At 35.9% G+C, this 21511-nt stretch overlaps 1 protein-coding gene across 4 annotated transcripts in view; it reads right to left on the reverse strand.

The window, feature by feature from the left end:
- WWP1 (WW domain containing E3 ubiquitin protein ligase 1) overlaps positions 1 to 21511 on the reverse strand; it is a 58727-nt gene that overhangs the window by 19166 nt on the left and 18050 nt on the right. For 2 of the 4 annotated variants that reach the window (XM_032697061.1, XM_032697053.1), the window contains exons 2-10: positions 20098 to 20188; positions 14795 to 14933; positions 12362 to 12486; positions 9458 to 9595; positions 9294 to 9360; positions 6989 to 7170; positions 3706 to 4051; positions 1585 to 1680; positions 791 to 965 (exon numbers count right to left, since the gene is read on the reverse strand). In XM_032697061.1, the coding sequence (XP_032552952.1) occupies positions 791 to 965; positions 1585 to 1680; positions 3706 to 4051; positions 6989 to 7170; positions 9294 to 9360; positions 9458 to 9595; positions 12362 to 12486; positions 14795 to 14933; positions 20098 to 20167 (1338 nt within the window). In that variant the 5' untranslated portion in view covers positions 20168 to 20188. Of the gene's footprint in view, positions 1 to 790; positions 966 to 1584; positions 1681 to 3705; positions 4052 to 6988; positions 7171 to 9293; positions 9361 to 9457; positions 9596 to 12361; positions 12487 to 14794; positions 14934 to 20097; positions 20189 to 21511 lie in introns of those variants that run through there. The other 2 variants (XM_032697069.1, XM_032697079.1) reach the window with 2 other exon arrangements.

Here is a 21511-nt window from a genome sequence, read left to right on the forward strand (position 1 = left end):
TTCAAAGTTAGATCTGCAAATGCATAGAGTCCTATTCCAATGAAACTGTTTTAGACTTGTACTTCAATGGTTTCTTCTTTAAAACACTCCAGCTTTACTACATATCACTTAGAAAGTCTCTGGGATTGGATCATTTTTTAAAAGGCCAAGCACAATTCTTAAAGTGTACTCTTTAGAGTGATAGTGACATGCAAGTACCATCATTCTTAACTCTGAAAAAACAACTATCCTATTTATCCAATCACAGATGGGAAAATCTGGCTCAAGAAATATCCTCTTTGAAGCTACTCATATTTTCTTCAGGCAGAAGTGAGCAACTATTTGAGAGAAATGGAAAACCATGTAGGAAATTCCAGAGCTGAACCAGGTGCATAAGCTTCAAAAGTAAGCTCAAAGTAAAAGAATTGCCACTTGTATTAATGAATGACTCCTAATCATTAAAGAGTTTTGAAGGCCATTTAATGTTCAAAATGTCCATAACTCAGCCTTTATGTTCCTTTTCAGTTTAAGGGACTGCTTTATTTTTACCTCTTATTACTGTAATGAAAAATCTTAAGTAAAATGCAGTACACAAAGCTCCATTAGGGAACAGACTCAGAAGGGAGTACTTTCTGCCCTTGTAGACGATTTTCGTTAGCATCTTTCAAAAGAATCAGAATCTGAATTACTGATGCTGAACGTCTCATAACACATCTGGTTGAATAGTTACAAAATCACTTTTTCTAAAGTTAAAGAACAAAAAGTATACCTATACCTCTCTACTAATTCCTAAATTTTATGTAAAAGTTACCGAGTAGAGGTATCGTTGGTTGAATTGTTGCATAGCTCCCTGCAGTTGATTCCGTTGAGATTGCCACTGCTCAAAGTTCCTGACTGATTCCATTGTTGGTCGCTGCCACGTTGTCGTTCTGGTGTTGTGGTCCACATAGTAAACTCTCCCACGATCATCAACTCTTCTTTCCCAGCTTTCAGGAAACGCAAATGTTAACAGCTAAATTTTTCAGTAATGTTACTAGCTGATATTCTTTTTATGCTTAAATTCCTAGGCAGTGCTTGAATGAACTACTGGAGTCACAGGCATGATTTAAATTTCTAAAGGACACAAAAGTACTCCCCAACTTAATTGGTAGAAGAACAACTACACAGAGCACATACTTCAAGCAGTAGCATGCCCAGCTCTCTGTCACTGCATTTTTAGCTTTGTAAATTTCTGTGACTGCAAGTAATGTTGGCAGATTCCACAGAAAACACTTTGCTGGGAAATCTGAGGTTTGGAATCAGTGCACTACACTTAGTGGCACCACCTAAATAAAGGTAGTCAAACGTGCATTATTTTATGTTTAAGTTTTAAAGGAAGAACAAAATACTTTAGTAGCTGTATTTGAACAAGTGCTCAGAACAAGTGACAAACACAGTACCAACATTCCTATAACAATAGCTACAATTATTATAATTCCGCATTAAATGAAAGTTAGAATTTCTTATTATATGATACAGTTTTCATGAGCTGCTGTTTGTGTCCTGCAACAAACAAATAAAAAAATAGTATATTTATCATATTGAATTCAAAAATGTCTACATTACCCAGGAGGTAAGGGCTGTGGTCTTTCCCACGTTGTAGTTCGTGTGTTGTGATCAACATAATAGGTTCTACCATGAGGATCCTTTCTTTGCTCCCACCTTCAAGACAAAGAGACTTTCACATAAATCAAGGTGAAAATACTTCCTTGGGACATCCCATTAAGACAAAAAAGTACCTTGGTATTGAATGAAAATATCAGGATCCAAAACTCTTTCTAGAACTCTGAAGAAAATTCACACTAGAATGTGTATCAGTTACTTTCTATTGAACTGATATCATCATAAAGACTTCTTCAAAGAACTTGGCACATAAAATGAGTATACGTCAATATTCACAAGCACTTTCAAGTTATATTTAAGCTATCTGAGAACAAAGTAATTAATTATCTGCTCAATACTTGAATGATAAAATAACCTCATTCAAAAAGTGCTTAGAGATGCATTCTTTGCATTTCCAAGTTCATGCCTCTCTCAAAAAAAGAGGGAGTTTAAATCTTGAAGTTCTGTTTCCTATATCCAACAAACAACAGCATCTTTCAGAGTGAGCCTGAAGTGTGTGCTATCAGATGGTTTTCCTGTGTTTCTATTTCCTATCCTGGTAATCCCTGGGGATTATTTCTTCTGTTTAAGTTTTGCAAAGCAAACTTACATTGAAGATGGAGCTAGGACCAAACATTATCAAGAACTAAAGTTTCATGATGGTGAGAACTACCATAATGCAATAAAAATCTGCAGTTGATACATGATATATGTTTGGTTTTCTTACATATATACATAATTAGTTCCTCAAAACGCAGGGAGAACACCTAGCCTCCTTCTCACTGGTCTGGGTGTGCATTTCCTCACTATTACAGTGTACACTATAAAACTCCTGCAAAATGTTTTCTGCAGTTTAAGAGGTTACATGTTAAGATTTCAAGAAGAGAAGAGAGGAGAGGAGAAGCACCGTTTTACAGAGTTACTATGGCTAGACATAATGGAGACTCAATTAGACTGGGGGGTGGAGTGGAGAGGGGCATGGGGAACCACACACGGAAACGTGATCAGGGAGGAATGATGAAAAAATGCATTTGGCCATAGTGTGTACTATGCCTGGAACTCATGATCCTGTCCTCAATGGGAAAGCATGTAATTAATTTAAAAAAAAGTGTGTGAAGGGGGGATACACACAGGAGTTCCCACCTATAAAAAATTTCCATTGTCAGAGTTAAAAAGTTAAAAACAAGGTAACTCTTCCTCAACAATTTATATATAAAAATATATTTCTATATTTTAAAATGTTTGTTTTCATGTTTATCTAACTGCAGAAACTCAAGTGAAGCGTCACTAATAATTACTGAACCTTCTTCACAGGGAGCAGGTACATGAGAGGCTCTCTGAAAGATCAGCTACAATGACACAAGGTGTACACAGTCTCGGTTAAGAAACAATTTCTGGGATCAGAAAATGCTAAAATAGTTAATATTTACAATATTATGGAAATGTCAGTATTTCCAATTAGTTACTGAAGATAATTTTTCACCCAAACATGAAAGCATCTATAAAAAAATGTTAAGTTATATATATATATATATATATATATATATATATATATATATATACACACACTTGAGTATGTACTATATTTTCATTTTTAATTTTGTATTTAAGACTATAGAAGAGGTTTCTAACAGTCTGGTAAAATTAAAATATTCTAGCTATCCTTACACGAGAAGCACCTAAGAGGATTTATAAACTAGTTTAATGACTTTCACTTCTCTGTGTTTTGGTTCCTACAACATTCGCACAGTTTACGTAATAAAAGAGTAACAAATTACAGCCCAAATAAGTTTGAATATATGAAATGAAAAGTCTTCACATCCATAGTGCCCAAGAGTTTGTCTATTGAGATCACAATACCATCTCAGCAAACCAGTTATCAGCTGTTACTTTCTGGGACAAGAGTAGCCAGTTATAGTATCAGCACAAATCCTATTTTAGATCAAATAACCCTGTCTCAGCCACCTGACCTGCATTTGACAATTCCAGTATAGAATTGATTCCTAGTGTAGAATTAAGTGTCTGTTTCTTTATACTAACATTCAGACAAAACATAATTATAGCATTAAAAACAAAATCACATACCCTGGTGGCAAAGGTTCTGTACTAGCACTACCAGGCTGCTGTCTTACAGGTTCTGCAGATGCACTAGAGGTGGAGGAGGATTCCCTTGGTTTTGCTGCATCTGCAGCTATACTGTTTCGAGCAGTAGGTTGAGCACAGTCTGTTGCAGCTGTAGGTTCTAGTCCAGCAGACACAGCAGGTAATGCAGAAGTGTGGCTTTCAGAACTAGTTGCTTCTGTTGCTGACTGAGGTTCTACTGTAGTGTTAGTGCAATCTGAAGACATGGGAGCTTCAACTGAAGTCATTGGAGCCTCAGAGACAGAAGAATTACCCGCTTCAGGTGCAGAGGAGGATGACTCACCATTAACTGAGAAATAAAAACATTTGTGTCTCAGAATCTGATGAGATTTATTTTTCAAATTACCAGCTTTTGGAGAAAAGAAATTGGAAGGACTATGTTTTAGTTGTACTTAAATGCCACAAGCAGCACTTATGTCTAAGACGACAAAAAGTCACAATGCATTTGCCTTCAGTTAAAATTTACAGTCTGCAAGCCATTCTCTACACTTCCCTGTTAAAGTAATTTCTTAGTTTCTGTATATCTTGGTCAACTCAATGTTACACCTTACTCTTCATTAGCAAGAGGCACTCATCTGCTTTCCAGAAAACAGTTTGGCTTTTTTTGAAACTTTGCACTTATATCAAGTTCAAAAAAGAATCTTGATCGGTATGACACAAAAACCAAATATTATGAGATTGCTCTCTGAGATGTGGAAAACTAAGAGGCATTTCTTACGGATTATTTCTTTCTTTTTTCAGAGTTGACGTACAGAACCCTACAATTAACCCTACACCTCTGTGCGACTTGGAAAAAATCTCCCTCCAAAAGCAGGATTAAAATATAAAAATTATTATTGGCTAACACATTTTATATAGTTCAATGACTGAAGAAAATTACTTCAGAGTCACAAAGTAAATCAATTCTGTCTTTTAAAGAACAATATAAATGTAATCCAACTCAAGCAAGCATAACCTCATAAAAGGTTTCAAGCAGGCAGAGGGTGCTAAGAAGGCTTTATTATTCCCAAAACCACTTGGCCAACAATACATCAATACCAATCATCTGCAGAGATTAACAGAACAGTATCTCAGCACAACAAGATCTTGTCTTAGACAAGCAAAATCAGGTATGGCAGTCTATAGGACTATCACTAAAAGTCAAGGCCCTACAAAAAGAAGTGCAACATCATTCACAACTTTCATCTTCTGTATCACTAACTGACATCATACAGTGACAATCGTATTTATACTTAGCAGTTTGTACCTGTTTTGGAGTTGGAATAATTCTTCTACAGGACTAAAGATAATATGCAACATAGACTTCAAACAATTTTCTACCCTACAGCATATTATCACCTTACCATGCTAAGGACTGAGGCCAACACAATTGCTCTACACTCATAACCTTAATGATATAGATTTGCAAAATTTAACCCTACACTAGTGTCTATAAAATGCTGTTCGATTATTTTAAAGAGTTCCTTTGTTTTAATTCTGCATGACACTCTTAGAAATAAAAAAAATATTCTATTTATTACTTGCAATTTGTATAGAACGGCAGTAATTTTTTGCTTTCACAGACGGTCAGAAAAGCAGGTCAAAGAACTACAAACAATAAAACTGTCCTCAGGAATTAATTTAAATTAGTGAATCAGTTTCTTTAAGGAATTATCACTGCACCATATATATTTTCTTGATATGCATAATGATAAGCATGCTTTTACAGGCAGCAACAAATTTGTAAAATCTTTAAAGGTATTGCTTTTTCAACACAGCTATTCCAGGGTAATACATCACTACTTCCAGATGGCACAAAACAAATTAACTACATTAAGACTTGTCATGATTTTATATTACTTCAAGCAAATGGAAAGTACAACATGAAAAAAAAATCATAACCACCAACAATTTGATCCAATTTCCTCAAACTTTTGCTTAAACTAGCAACAACTTTACTTAAACAGGAAAAAAGCCAACTGAAATTTCAGCTTTTGTTAAAAAAAATTCAATTCATCTACATTAAAGAGTGAATAGAATTACATAATAAAGTTAGAAGCAAAATAACTGACAAATCATCTCCTCTATTAGTAAGTTGATCTCCAAAACAGATCTATAAAACATTACATCAGGTGATTACCTCATCAATTATGCCTAAAACAGCAATTCTGGCAATATCACATAAAATTACAATCCTGCTAAGCACAACAGTGGAGAAAAGAAAAAAGTGTCATCAACAAATAGTGGAGACCTGCTTTATGCCTTGCCTTAAAAACATCTCCACCAATTGCTACAGTAGTTGAAAAATGTTAGATCAGTGCCCCAGTACAAGCTCAGTGATGATTACACCATTACCATTTGAACAAATCAATTATTTTTCAATTATCCTATCCTCATACAGATTTCAAATGGATCTCTCCACTGTTGAAGAAAAAGGGAGAAATGCCTAAATAATATTTATGCCCTCTAGCCTCAAGCTGAAAAGAGAGGGGAATCAAATTAAACTTCTCCAAATAGAGAAAAGCTTCAGAGAAGGTCTAATTTAATTATTACCTTTTAAAGTTCATAATTGTTTCTGCTATCTTCCAACTGTACTCACATTTTCCACTCTATTACAGAAAGTTTGACAGTCTCCGTTCTACTGTTTAGTAACAGCTTGCCTATTTCTATTTAAGGTTATCTTTTCTCTCTGCTATCACTGTAATCTCAAACAGCTGAGAAAAGACAAAGTGCTTAGAAAGTACAGTCATTATTAGATGCAAAGTTTTGCCAGAGGAACAAAAATTTAAAAATACTTTATTTTCACTTGTTTTACTGTTTTAAATGTTAATTTAAACACATCTTGACTCAGAGCACAACAGTTCACTGACTAAATCAGATTTATGTTATTTAACTACAGTTACTCAAATTAATTGTCAAAGAAATCTTATTTTTCCTCCAGACAATCAGTAATACGTTTTTGTTATCTGGGACAGAGACAGGGAAGTTTTTGGACACTTTAATCTTTCTTCATCAGAGAAAAGAACTGATGGGAGACTGTGAAACACAATACATTTCAGAATTAGGTCAGTGCAGAAAAATTTACAAAAGTGGACACACAAGATTATAAACTCTAGCCATAAAACATCCTTTCGGTATTTTTGAAATCCAACAAAAATTGTACAGAAAAATTGGCCCAACTCCAGGTATACTTCAATCAGACAAAAAAGCCTCACAGAACATGTTCTCTTAACTCTCCCATTCTTACCAGTGCTGTTGACAGGCTGAGCTTCAAGTGGTTTTGGTACTGGCGTATTTTTAGGTCTGGCTGCAACATGAGTAGGAGATGGTGTGCTGTCTCCATTAACAGCTTCTATACAGAATGTATTCTGTACTACAGAGTTGGAAGGTACTTGATTGTCTATCCCATTAGAAATGTCACAAGCCGATCTTGGTAAAAATAAAAGATCATTTCAGGTTATTACAAACAACAGTTCTGCAACTAAACCAAATCCTACACTAAATCATGCTATAGAAACAAATAAAGAAATGGCAGTAGTCCATAAACCACAACAGTTTATGGAATGGTGTTTGCAGCCTGGGTAACAGTCAAGTGCAAGACCAAAGCAATTAAGAAAAAGGCAAAAATTAGTTTTGAGTATTTTAGATACTTATAATAGGTAAGATTTGCCATTTTCACTTCCTCTTTTTCTTGTAATGACATATTGGAATTGAGTTGAACAGACTGATGCACCTGCCACATCTTCCAAAAACGCCTGAGGAACTCTTCCAAGGTGCAGCTATGAACAAGAAAACTTTTTCTCTCATTAAGCAACAGGAACAATTAGGTTTGTTAGTCATATCACTAAAAATAGTTATACCATAAGAAAGCAACAAAATTCTCCCTCAGTAAAAGGAAAATAAGATGAGCTTCTCTGTGCTCATCATTGGCAGGATGGGACATTATGATGACAAATATACACAGGCAGCTCTGTGTTTACAAGGCCACATGGAAATAAATGCAGTTTGAGGGCTTGTGAATGGAGTTTTGTTCAACTACACTGGTTTCTTACTTAAATCTATTCCAGAATGCTTAAAGCTACCCACAAGAGATACATATTGTGAAAATTACACTCAGTGCCAGCTCCCTATCTTCTCGAGGAATAGAGGCTAAATAGTGAAGAAAAGTTAAACAGATGACAAAAATGTTAGAATAGTTAGAAGTCCAACTTTGCAGACTAAGAAGGGAAGAAGCAGTATTCCCATGCTACCTTATACAACTACAAACCAGTAGTATAAACAGAGAATTAAAGTATTATCCCTTTTCAACTCTGTACTACAAACCCAATTTAGCTTCTGAAAGACATGCAGAGAAGCTACCTTAAAACTTTTCTTCCTCTCTTAATTTTAAAACTGCAAATCAAAAGTGTTGGATAGTTGTATTGAAAACTACTGTAAATTAAAATATCGACATCAAGAGCAGGATCCCAGTAAAAGACCTATCTCCAGCAACAACAGCTGAATGAAAAGAAATTATTGTTACTACTGTTTCGAAATGGTATGCAGATGAATTTCAAACCACTTGTAGCAGTCCCAAACCTTTCTAATGAAAACAAAGGATAAGCAGTTTTTTATTCTCACTCCCTCATATTGGGCACCCATCGGGGAACAGAGACAAACCTCTATATATTGAAAAAAAAGAATCAAGTCGAGCATACAAGGACAAATGTGTCCTTGTCACTCAAATTCATAGCAACTGTATGTTTCTTCACTCCAATGGGTGTCAATAACTTACACAGTAAGGGGCTCACGTAGGGTACCTGAGCAGGGCAGTAACATTAAATTGTTGTGAATGTTGACCTGTTTGTCTTACTAGTGGTAAGGGAGCAAAAAAACTACTCCTACTTCTCTCCAGTCAGTCCTTGAGCTGACATAACAACAGAGAAGACAATAAAGAAGTTCTAAATTGGTCCCAAAGTCTTTTTCTTGCCACTTCAGCGTGGAGCAGGCAAAGCCTTTGCCTCAGTGTTATGAATACTGCTTGCGAAACTCGACAAGTCTCTTAAACAAGTTCCTGATCTAAACCTTAAAAAGGGTGAGAGGGAAGTAATTCAGGCTTTTTTTTTCCTTTTCCTTCCGTTCAGATGCTACATTGCAACAAGATGGTAGACATTAGTAGAAACACTTCTTAAACAACAAAAGAAAACAAATGGAATAAGTACATAAAACCACACTGAACCACTGCTCCCTAATTTCTTCTGCAGCATTCAATAGATTTTCAATCAGTTGACAGCAAAGAACAGAAGTGTCAATTTAATTTTCTCAAGTTAAATTATGTAATTATCAAACAAGTAATGATTCTAAAACCTATGGCAACATATTTTAGACCTTAACAGTTAAAATCTATTGCCTTCAAAAAAATGAAAAGAAATCCGACCAAACAAAAAAACCAACAAAACAAAAACCCAACCAAACAAAAAGAAACACATCAAAACACAAACAATCCAAACATTTCAACTGAAAAATTTGCTAATATACATCATATATCATAAAACACAAAAATAAATTCCAACCTGGATGAACTTCTTGCTGAAGCATCTCTGCTTTCATGCACAGCTTCACCATTTTGCTGAACTTCTACTGAACAGTAAGAAACAAATTCAACAGAAATATTTTATTATATCTGTTTGAAATCTTAATCCAAATATTACCATTTGATTTAATTGTTTTAACTTACTGGTCGCTGATGAACTGAGATTTGTAAGAGATTCTTGTTCAACAACCAAACCATCTAGCACAACTGTCAGTTCACCTGTTTGCACCATGCCACTCTTGTTTTCCAAAGAGAGTTTCAACTGTTCTTTCACCTTCTCCACTAAAAATGGAGTTGGGGTGGGTAGGGGAAGAGAAGGAGAGAAGGGATAAAGGAAATATTAAATTCTAAATCATATTCATATTAAAAGAGACTTTCAACACAAATGTGACGCATATATTTAGTTCTATAATATATATTCAGATGATTCAAATCAACACAGTAATCAGTATGGAGCTGTGTACATTTACATCTGCTGTGGATAAACACAGAGTTTATTTTAAAAATGAATTAACCATTTATATAGTATATTCTATAAATATGTTATAGAATTCATGTGGTTTCAGTAATTTCTTGTTAATGATTTCCCAGGTTTGCTATTTCCACTAAGCCCCTTTGAAATTATGCACTACTTACACAACATGTGATGGCTTAAAGTCAAACAACTTCTGAAGTACACATCCAAATACTACAAGTCACTGGGAACCTCACTATACAACCAAAGCTTATGTTCATTTCTTGTATCACCTTCCAAAACTAATTCTAAAAGACCACTGAAGAGAACATGTTTTTGAGGAAGAAGTAAATGCAAAGACTGCATAGAGTGCTTCCTGATTTTTTAAAGCTATTTTTAGTAAACCCTTACTAGGATTTTCATAGATGGTGACTCCAAAGATTAAACAGTAAAAGAGAGGATGCCTTCGGTAAGCAAAAATTAAATCAGAAACTATTCTCACCAAAAGAAACTTTCAGATAATTGATACATGGTGCAATAAAAGAATTCAATCTGACTGACAAGCAATGGTCACATTTGTAGAGAGACATAAATAATCCAGAGGTAAAACATGCTGTGGATGCTGCGTAATTCTCTCTAAATCAACTATTACTAGTACAACAGTTAAGCTACATGTCATAAATTCGACATGGTAAGCTATGAGTTCACATTAATCAGGTTAAAATTGTTAAGACCTTTCAGTAATTGTGGTCTCAAATTAAAAGATTAGTTTTTTAAGACATACTACCATATTTCCCTCCATATGATAACATTCCAAGTCAAAGCTCATGGTGCACTCCTGTGCATTAAACTAGCATTTCCTTATTTTTTCCTCTTAACATGTATCGTAATTGAACAGTAAACATGAAAACAGGGAAGGCTACCATAACTTATTGCCAGATACCTTCAAGCTGTAACTTTGAAGAGCAGGTGCAACAGTGTAGCTGGGCAGCAGTTATTAGCAGACACACACTGCTATATTACAATGGATTTCAGAGGACTTTAAATCTCTGGAACAAGTACAAAGCTCTCAAGTCTACCAAATTATTGATCTAGCAATGTGCATTTTGGAAAATGGTACTACGTCAAAGAGGAGAAAGAAGAAACTAGCCTACCACAGAGTTGTTAAATTAACATATTTATGAATCCTAACTTGTGCAAAAGCTGGTTGGTTTAATTGCTGCTATTTTAACAGGTTATCTTCCTAAAACAGATCAAGAGTTGGCTGTAGTTCAACTGAGTTGGCAAGGAAACTGTGAGGTGTGTGGGCTGCAATTCAATACTGGTGGTGTTTAGCAGAGAAAGTAACCACACTAATTCTAATTTCTGCATTTAGTGGACTTCCCCTTTCCATCCTCTTGAGTAAAGATCCTTTCAAGTGCTTCATTTTAGATTAGGTATCAATAATTGAATGACTGAAGTCTACAAATCAGACTATTCTACCACTGAATTCTTGGATAATCTAGTACGTGTCAAACTACTGACTTGCCGAAATCAGAAACACTGCACATAAATTACTTTTGGTGCAATGTGCAACTAACTCAGTCAACCATTCCCTGAAAGAATTTGTCAAGTTGTTAGATCCTACCTCCCCTGGATCTACAGTAAAAAAACATTAACTATTTTGCTAGAAATAGTTAAAATACTAATTAATCTCTTTTTTTTTTTTGCTAGCATCATTAAAACCCAGGTTTTTTCTGATACATTTTTCTTATTTAAAAAGTAAGTTTTCTTCTTAACTATGGAATCTTGTGCAGAATCTTTGTAATACTGAAGAAGCCCCACTTAATTTTGGATTGTTTCAATTTTCTGTGAGAATCAGAAAAATTAAGCTTTTTTTTTTTTTTTGGCTCTCCTTTCCCCCCACCTTCCTAAACAGAGATCTCAGATTTGTATGTTTAACTTGTGAGAAAGGTTAAGATTGGTTTAGCTGGAATTCTACTGCCACTCTGGAGTGGAATTTAAAGTGTGGATTCACCATCTTCTTGTACTAAAGAAAAAAATTTTGAAAAGCAAATTAGAAGACCTGTTTTAATTCTATTAAAGACATTTAAAATTAGAAGTTACATAGAACAAACAATCTCTAATGTACTAAAAGGAAGTTCTCAATTGTTTCATTAATCAATGGTTTATACTGATTGCTGGTCAGCTAAATTATGAGGGAAAATATCCAGCCTTTTTATTAGTGACTCCAGAGAAGGAAAATATGAAAAATTACATGGTTTTTCTAAAAGTTTAACTTTTTTTGGTACCAAATCTAAAACAGATCTTCTAGAAAATTAGTTATTAGTTTGCTACAAAACATTGTATTTAATCACTTCCGTTTTTACTTAATTTGTAGTAACCCATACTCTGTTTGTTTCAAAAGTATTATATCCCATTGTTACATTTAAATTGCTCTCAATAGCACAGACATCTCTAGAAGAGACAAGTAAAGACATCAACTGAAAGTCAGTTGCAATTATGTGTGTAGTTAGTAGTCTGGTTTCCAGTTTGATATATAGATTAGTAATAATAATTCTACTTTATTCAAAATATCCTTCATGATAACTTACATTTTCTATTGTGTATTTCCAAAGCTTGTCTCAAGTCTACAGTGGCTCTTCCTAATAAAGCATCTGCTTTTAAAGTGTGATGGCTCCACACTCTAAATTCCAGCGTAGTCTGTGGAGTCACATTCCTGCACATAAAATACATTTTTTTAAAAAATATATACAGATTTTAAAGTATTCGTTTTTGTAATTAGTAGTATTTGAACTTAATTCACTTTCTCATTGTATTTCCTGATACTTATGAACTAAGTTTTCGTATTGCAAGGGGAAATTTTTAACTAAGAACTGCAAACACTCTGGTATTTATACTTAGGATCAAACTTAAAGTGCATTACTACAATAGCATAAAGTATTTGAGAAGTACCAGAATAACCTACACTAAACTCAAATCTCAGTTATGTAAAACATATTTTTATTTATGAAAGGCATATTTTCCCATATTTCTCATTATTCCAGAGTTCTAGCTAAAATCTCACATTATTAAAGGAGAAAAAGGTGGGAAGTATATGTTTATGTCCCTAAAAAGAAAAATACTAAATACTTTTTAAAAAGGAAAAAAGAACCAAACAGCTACTTGCAAGCATGAAGAACCCTCTTAATGGGTGTCAGTTTGCCATGAAAGTATTTTTAAAACATCTTTTATGAATCCACAAATATATATGAAACCATAACGCATACTCACAGAAATCAGAGGGGAAAAATCAAATGATGAAGCTAAAGTAAAAATTGGAGGGAAGTAGAGAGGTAAAGGACCCAATTACAGTAGTATTATGATAAGCTTTGGCATTGATCTCTCCCCTGCTCAAGAAGGAAAATGGGAATCTACGCTAGGTCCTGAAGAGTAGTTTTGTAGTACAGGGTCTAGTACTGCAAGGGTGCTCTGGGCTGTGAAAAATGGGAGTAGAAGTACTTTACTGCAAAAAGTCAAAGGCTGCACATCCATCAGTATTGATCTAATATATACAGAAAGTTATATCAGTATTGATGAAAACAATAAGAACAACCCCCACCCTCCCAACAACGAGACTAACTCTACAGTCACTTGAACATGTTGGACAATGTGGATCATTTTTGCTGAAACAGATGAGCAAATATATTTTTGTGTTTTGAACAGGCCTCCTTCTAATGGAAGTCTTACTACAAGACCAGCTCAACAAAGAAAAGAAAAAAACCCCCAACAACTACACAGAGAAAATATACTTCTGACCCCCAGAACTGAGGAGAATTTGGTAAGTTCACTTATCCTCAAACAGACTGGGCAACTGAAGCAACAATATCATTCCATTAGCCAGAGGAAGAGGCGGCCAGAATATCTTAAACATACATATAAGGGTAAGATCCTAAGTAAGTAATACTGATGATGGAATAAGTCTGCTTGGTTGTATTATGCATCGCAAATTACCTCACTTCTAGGAGGTAATCACCAGATCCTGCAAATCAAACCTGCCTCCTCAAGCAAAACTCTGGTTGCTGTGAACATACCGGTAGCTCGGTACTTGTTCTAGTAATAACTCCTGGAAATCATCGTCAGGTCCAATACTGTGTTATTCTCTTTTGCAATACCTCAAAGGGCTAATAAGTTCACTAAACCTGATATACTGAGAAATGTGGCACATGAATACCCTACTTGATTCAGCCCAGGTCTGGAGTAAATAAGTAAGTGTTCCCAAGCAAAGAGTTTCCCAAAGTTCGGTAGATTGTACCACTCCTCCCCCTCTAGCACTGTTAGCTATGAGAACCTAGCACAGCTCCTACTACTAACATAGACACTTCACATGTTGTGATATGTACCGGCCCAGGCTCAATGCCACTTGATAGTAGCTATCCTGTTTCTAGACCCAAGTCTGAACCAGTACAATCTTGCTTCTATAATAAAGAATTCTAGCCAATTGCACAGTGCAAGATTGCCAGTTTTTCACGGTGTCATATTTAGGTATATCTACAGTCCTAGCACAGTTAAACCAAACTAAACCATAAGAAGATTAAAAAGGTCAACTATCAGGAAAAGTTGCAAGGTCATTTTGCAGTAAACTGTTTTTCAGTGCATATCCCTTAATATTTCTTCCTCATCAGAGGAAGAAATTAACTTCCTCATAACTACTACTAACCCAGCTGAGATTCTTTTCCTTTTAAAGTTGAGAATTACATGGTTACAATTAGTAACTCTTTCTAGCAAGTTGTGCTAACACAGCGCTAACAAACATCAAGACTAAAGCCTGCACAGCAACTGTATGCAAGTAACACTCTCTGTACAAAAAATATTCTCAAAACATTGTAAGAATTGAGGAAAAAAATTCATTTGAGATAAATATCATCTTATGTCTGCATTTAGACATCAACAGCCAGAGTAAACTATGTAGGCATCCAAGTTTAGTAAATATTTGCCTGCAACATGTCTCTAATAAATTGTATTAAACAACCAAAAAATCTACTTACACTGTCAGCTGCTCATCCCATTTGGGATTTGAAGAACTACTTGATTTTGCTGTTTTCTTAATTTCTCCATCTGCAGTTAATTCCGTGTAGAAAGTTGTTCCAAACCAATTCTTTTTCCGTTTCAGTTTGGCACTAGAAACTAATAAAACACATTGCTTTATCTATAACAGCACACTGTTACTGAAAAACAGATAATGTACTGCCTACACATTGTAGGAAATGCATTGCATGGCAATGTTATTTCTCACCCTCTCTACTTCTGCTGAATAGAGAGAAGATAATGCAAAAATGGTAGTTTTTGTTTTCAAAAGCCACTTTGTCAGATAGTGGAAACCAAGTGTCACATACTCTTTTCACCACATACTGGCAGGATTGGTTGGAGAGGCGGCACAATTATTTTAGGGATAAACACCGAAAATAATGTGGGTTATTTTCTTACTGTTCTTCCCATTCTTACCTTAAATGAAAAACACCTAAGTATGATACAACTTATGATGCATCTGAGAGATTAGCAGACCTTTTCTTTTTAGTTATATGTTGATACGAAAGCATATGCAGTTCATGCCTATTTCAAAATGTCCCCGTATACCAAACCCTGTATACAGAGCTTCATTTCCTTGCCTGTATTATCCGTGTGGTTAACCTGTGGCTTTACACATCAGTTTGTTAAAAGTAAGAAATCAGCTCAGATTTCCCTTATTTAAACAGCTTTGCAGATGAACATAAAAGTTTCAGCCAAATATTCATCAACTAAGAAACAGCACTCGATCAAAGAAACTATTTTTCACCTCCGAATCACTGGTGAGTTGCTCTGTGCTCCTGAACATAAATCTGTTCTCCCACTTCCTTGCCTGGCTGAGGAAGTCACTGTAAGAACAACAGCAACTTAACTGCCAACATTTTAAATTCTATTTCAGGCAGATGTCATCTTCAGAATACCACACCAATGGACTCACAGATGTACCTATCTGCTGACTATGCCTTCTCTCTAATTCCTCCCATATTTCAGTGTGATTCTTGTTCCCACCACTCGCAAACTAAAGCAAGACTGAGTATTTTCAGACACTCAGAAATAATCCTTCCCTGTTGGTTTTCTATACAGTACTTGCTAATTCAATTATATGTGTGTGCTGATTTTGGCTGGGGTAGAGTTAATTTTCTTCACAGTGGCTGGTATGGGGCTGTGTTCTGGATTTGTGCTGAATACAGGGTTGATAATATAGAGATGTTTTTGTTATTGTTGAGCAGTGCTTGCACAGAGACAAGGCCCTTTCTGCTTTTTGTACTGCTGTACTGGCAAGGAAGTTGGGAGTGTATGGGAGGCTGGGAGGAGACACAGCCAGGACAGGTGGTCCTGACTGACCAAAGGGATATTCTATACCAGCAGACATCATGTTCAGTATATAAGAAGGAGGAAAGAGGGGAAGTTTGGAGTCATGCTGTTTGTCATCCCAAGTAACTGTTACATGTGATGGGGCCCTGCTCTCCTGGAGATGGCTGAGCAAATGCCTGCCCATGGGAACAGTGAATTAATTCCTTGTTTTGCTTTGCTTGTGTGGATGGCTTTTGCCTTCCCTATTAGACTCTTTATCTCAACCTACAAGTTCTCTGGCTTTTACCCTTCTGATTCTACTCTTGATCCCACTGGCAGGGGAGTGAGCAAGTGGTTTCATGGGGCTGGCTGGGGTTAAACCAACAACAACAGAAGTTTAGTAAACTATCTGAAAGGGAGACATGTATCATAGAATCATAGAATTGACCAGGTTGGAAAAGACCTCTGAGATCATCAAGTCCAACCCTTGATCCAACACCGCCGTGGTTACTAGACCATGGCACTAAGTGGCACATCCAGTCTCATCTTAAAAACCTCCAGGGATGGTGAATCCACCACCTCCCTGGGCAGCCCATTCCAATTAGAGTCTGATTACTCTCTCCGTAAAAAATTTTTTCCTAATATCCAACCTAAACCTCTTCTGGAACAGTTTAAGATCGTGCCCTCTTGTCCTACTGCTGGTTGCCTGGGAGAAGAGACCTATGCCCACCTGGCTACAACCTCCTTTCAGGGAGTTGTAGAGAGTGATGAGGTCTTCCCAGAGCCTCCTCTTCTCCAGGCTGAACAAACCCAGCCCCCTCAGCCTCTCCTCATAGGACTTGTGCTCCAGTCCCTTCAGCAGCCTCTCTGCTCTTCTCTGGACCTGCTCCAGCACCTCAACATTCTTCCTGAACTGAGGGGCCCAGAACTGGACACAGTACTCCAAGTGTGGCCTCACCACTGCTGAGTACAGGGGAAGAGTCACTTCCCTGGTCCTGCTGGCCACACTGTTCCTGATCCAGGCCAGGATGCCATTGGCCTTCTTGGCCACCTGGGCACACTGCTGGCTCATGTTCAGCTTCCTGTCAATCCAAACTCCCAGGTCCCTTTCTGCCTGGCTGCTCTCCAGCCACTCTGTCCCCAGCCTGTAGCGCTGCAGGGGGTTGTTGTGGCCAAAGTGGAGGACCCGGCACTTGGCCTTGTTGAACCTCATCCCATTGGAATCAACCCAACTCTCCAGCTTGTCCAGGTCCCTCTGAGGAGCCTTCCTGCCTTCCAGCAGATCAACACTCCCCCCCAGCTTGGTGTCATCTGCAAATTTGTTAATGGAATTTCTGGATTACAATATCCTGAGACATATATATTAGTTACTTAAAAGTTAGTGGGATACAACCATCCAAGATTATAATGGCATTAGTCACAGACTTTTACTTAATTTCAATTAAAAGGTGCAAACTTAACTCCCTCATATTTGAAAAATTCAGTCTAAGTAATGCATCATGGTTCATAAAAGGGAACTGCTGCCTTGATAAGGTGAAAGCTTAAATGCAGAAAACTAAAAACATAATTCCATACACGGATCATATTATTTCATCTGAAATCATGATATATTTTTAAGCTTTGACAACCTCTACTTCTTCCACATTTTTCATCCATAATTTGCTTTCTAAAAGCAAATACATTTATTAAAACACAGGTATTTATTCATTATATTCAAGCTTCCTTTTAATTTTCCCCCCTTGTATCTGGTTATGTTTTAAATAAGCTTTGAGTTGTTAAACATAGAAGGAGACAATTATCATTTTTTGATTAGGACATCCCTTAAAAATTATGAATAAGTAATAATACTAGTAAGACTTCAAAAAGAACTAACAAGACAGGATATCTCACCAAGCACATTTGAACAAATACTGATGGCAGAGCATGCCTGCAACCTGATGTATCTATTCAAACTCAAACAAGCCACCACTCCATATGAATTTCCTTGTCTGCAAAATGAGTTTATGTTACTTGCTGCCTTTATAAAAGTGTTTTAGGTACAGTTCTTGAAATACAAGTCTAGATTCTACAGCAGCATAAACAAAACTAAACATAAACATACAGTGTCAGTCAGCAATACAGTCGTAAATTCCTTGTCTCCCACTCCTTTCTCTGTGCTGCCACTGGCATTCCTGTGATCTTGCAATAAAGACTGGTTAGAAAACTAAACCTTCAGAAAACTAATCCTAAATGTTGTACAGACTCTTTCCCGTTTGATCCTTGAACCAGATCGCTTGAAGTCAAGAGACTCAGTGTCAGAAAAATACAAGACTATTTACGTAAGGAGCAGTTCAGCACAGCACACAAAATTACCATTTCTGTATACACATATCTGAAGTTAGGGGTCATTTGTGAAAGTCAGTTCGTTACTATATATATATATTTATATATATGTATTTTCAATCTACAGGTGGCTCCATCTCTGCTGTTAGGTTTTGCCAGTTTTGATGACTCATCACATTATTATGTGATCCTTACATAAGGTTAGTCAGTTTTAAGGTTCCTGTCTTATCTAATTTCATAAAATATTCATTTTGGACGACTCTCCAACAATGTACTTTTCTTCAGATAACCTAGCCACCTTTGGATCACCCAGCATTATGCATCTTTCTTGAGATGCAGCTTTCATTAAGACGTGGTATCTTATTCAAGTTTTGTCCAAATTTTGTTCAGCATAGCCTTAATATATTCTTGGCTATGCATCCATTCTTACTTCAGAGTTCCCATATTTCTCAAAACCCCTGGAAAGTTCAAGTTAGTTACCAACAGAATACTTATATACATACATATATTTATGGCAGATGTATTTATGCATAGTATCTTAACTATTTGCTGGTAACATTTTCACTTTTAACTGCTGTAACACTGTGATAATTAGCTATAAAATCTGTTTATCTGGATGCACGCTTGCTTATATTCAGACCACAAGGAAGTCATAGTTCTGCTCCACCATCCCACAAAAAGAGCAGCTAAGACTGAAACCAATTCTCACAGCACTGACCACTTCTTATCCATGACCAGCAAAGCAAATAATCTACTTGGCCTGTTCAAGATCTGTGGAAAAAGTGTCCCCATCACAATCAGAAATTTCCAGGATTGTTTGTAGCCTTTTGTGTTTACCTTCCAGCAGATGGCTGAATTCTGCCTCAAACTATGAGAACCAGCACAGCAAAAGCAACAAAACTAAACAGTCACAAGAGACAACATAGTAAATTCTAACTGGATAGAAGGAAAAACATTTTCACAGGAATGTGGTTCATACTCAGGAAAGTTGGCAATCTATAGCCTTTGAGATACTGAACATTCAACTGGACAATACCATGAGCAACCCGATTCAACTTCAAAGGTATCCCTGCCTTCAGCAGAAAAATGGACTAGGCAATCACCAAGGGTCCCTTCCAACCTAAATTATTCCACTTGTCTGTGTAATCCAACTTGCTGCCCTAAGGATGTTATATAGCAATATTTTGTTGAATAGCAAAATTCAACAAACATTTACCTGACATGTAATGAAAGACCTTAATCTTCTGCAGGGCTAGAAAATTTTGTGATCTTCTCCAGTTCTTCTCCACCTTCACTTATAACATTAGACCCATTTCCAGCTTGTGGTTCACTACAATTGCCAATCTCTTTTGTAGAATTTCAGTAATATGTGTTCCCTCTTCAGAATATGTGTCATTAATTATTTGATCCCAAGCAAATTTCCTTGCAATTGTCCCTACTGTTGTACTGAATATCTCAGGTTTTTTATTTTGAAGAGAAATTAAACCCTGTCATCCAACTCACTGTATAATCTCTATTTTCTAATCATCTACATGTCTTATAATCACATTTGTAACTGTAACATTCACATTATTAATTAAAATATTAACTATAGTAGTTCATTTTTATACCCATTTCCAAGATTGCTTTTTTAGAATACATGTGTATTCCTGTAAAAATCACTACTTGCCTGTTACTTGCATCTGTAATCTTCCATTATGGGTGTTACTTGTATCAGATCTTGGTGAGGCTGTGGCCATGTCAGAGGTTTATGCTTTAGCCTAGAAAGAAGAAAAAAAAAAACAAACAGCTTATTAAAAAGTACTTATCTTTGCATGTTAGCTACAGCTATTAAATAAAATGTTCAACCAATCAACAAGTTACCAAATGTTTTTTACGTATGGCAGAACACATTATTTCATAACAGCAGTTAAAAAAAGCAATCACTTTGGAAATTTGTCCCACGTTACATCTCTATGGATGTACATGTTAATTCAGGAACATATACATTTACATAGTTTAGAACAACTGTGTAAGGTAAGAATAGAAATTCAGCTATGATACATCAATATTCCTCTCTCTAGAAGATACTCTTATGGTCTGATTTCAGATGAGCAAAGCACCCACAACTTCAAATGAACAAAATGTCTGAAACATTTACATGCTTGAAAATCAAGCTGTCACCAGAACAATACACTCAAGCAGTAACGCAAGTGATTCAGACGACAAACATTTGCATTCTATCCCTAGATTTGCCATCAGCTTTCTACACCACTGTTATCCACCCACAAATCACTTCCCTCATCTATTGAGACAATAAGCCCTCTACAAGGACTACCCCACTCAGTGACTAAAACAGTGTGTCTCAAATCCCAGCTGGCACATCTCTTGGTGCATTTGAAGCACATGCAAACAGCATCACTCCTGTCCTCCTGAATTACTACACCTGACATGCATCTAGAAATAAAATATTCTGTTTCTATCAGACAACTATTTTTTCATGAGGAAAAAATACACTTTTCATGATCTGGATGAACTTCCAGATATTTATTTTTGTGTACACTGATTGGTTTCAATAATAATAATATGGGAACAGTTGTCACTAAATGTTTTTCATCATACACCTCTATAAGTAAAAATATTTTGAGTACGTACTTCCAATATGTGTGTATTTATTTATAAATTACATATATATATATACACTACTGTACTAATACATTCTGTATATATTAAAACAGATGAGATAAAGATGAAATAAACGGTATTTTAAAACAATTTTTAATGGTACACAAAACCTTTATGCTATTGCTAAAAAAAAGGAGGGTTTTTTTGTGAGAGCCGTATAATTGAATATGCTTCAGCATTTTTTAAAAAGTTGACTTAACACTTTATAATACAGTGATTTGAAAGTCTAGTTTTAAATTCAGTTTATTGGCTGTCATAGCCAGAAAAAACAATTTATAAATATATGAGCATCTAAATTAAAGTGCATCACTGGCTACACTTTCTAAATCATGACACTCATTTTTCATTCCCATCCACTAATTATACAAAATTTTTTCTTGAAGTTTGGCCAGTGGAAGGTGTTGCATTTCTATATTTTT

Source organism: Chiroxiphia lanceolata, chromosome 1 (assembly GCF_009829145.1).
Source record: "Chiroxiphia lanceolata isolate bChiLan1 chromosome 1, bChiLan1.pri, whole genome shotgun sequence".
NCBI classification, from domain to species: domain Eukaryota; kingdom Metazoa; phylum Chordata; class Aves; order Passeriformes; family Pipridae; genus Chiroxiphia; species Chiroxiphia lanceolata.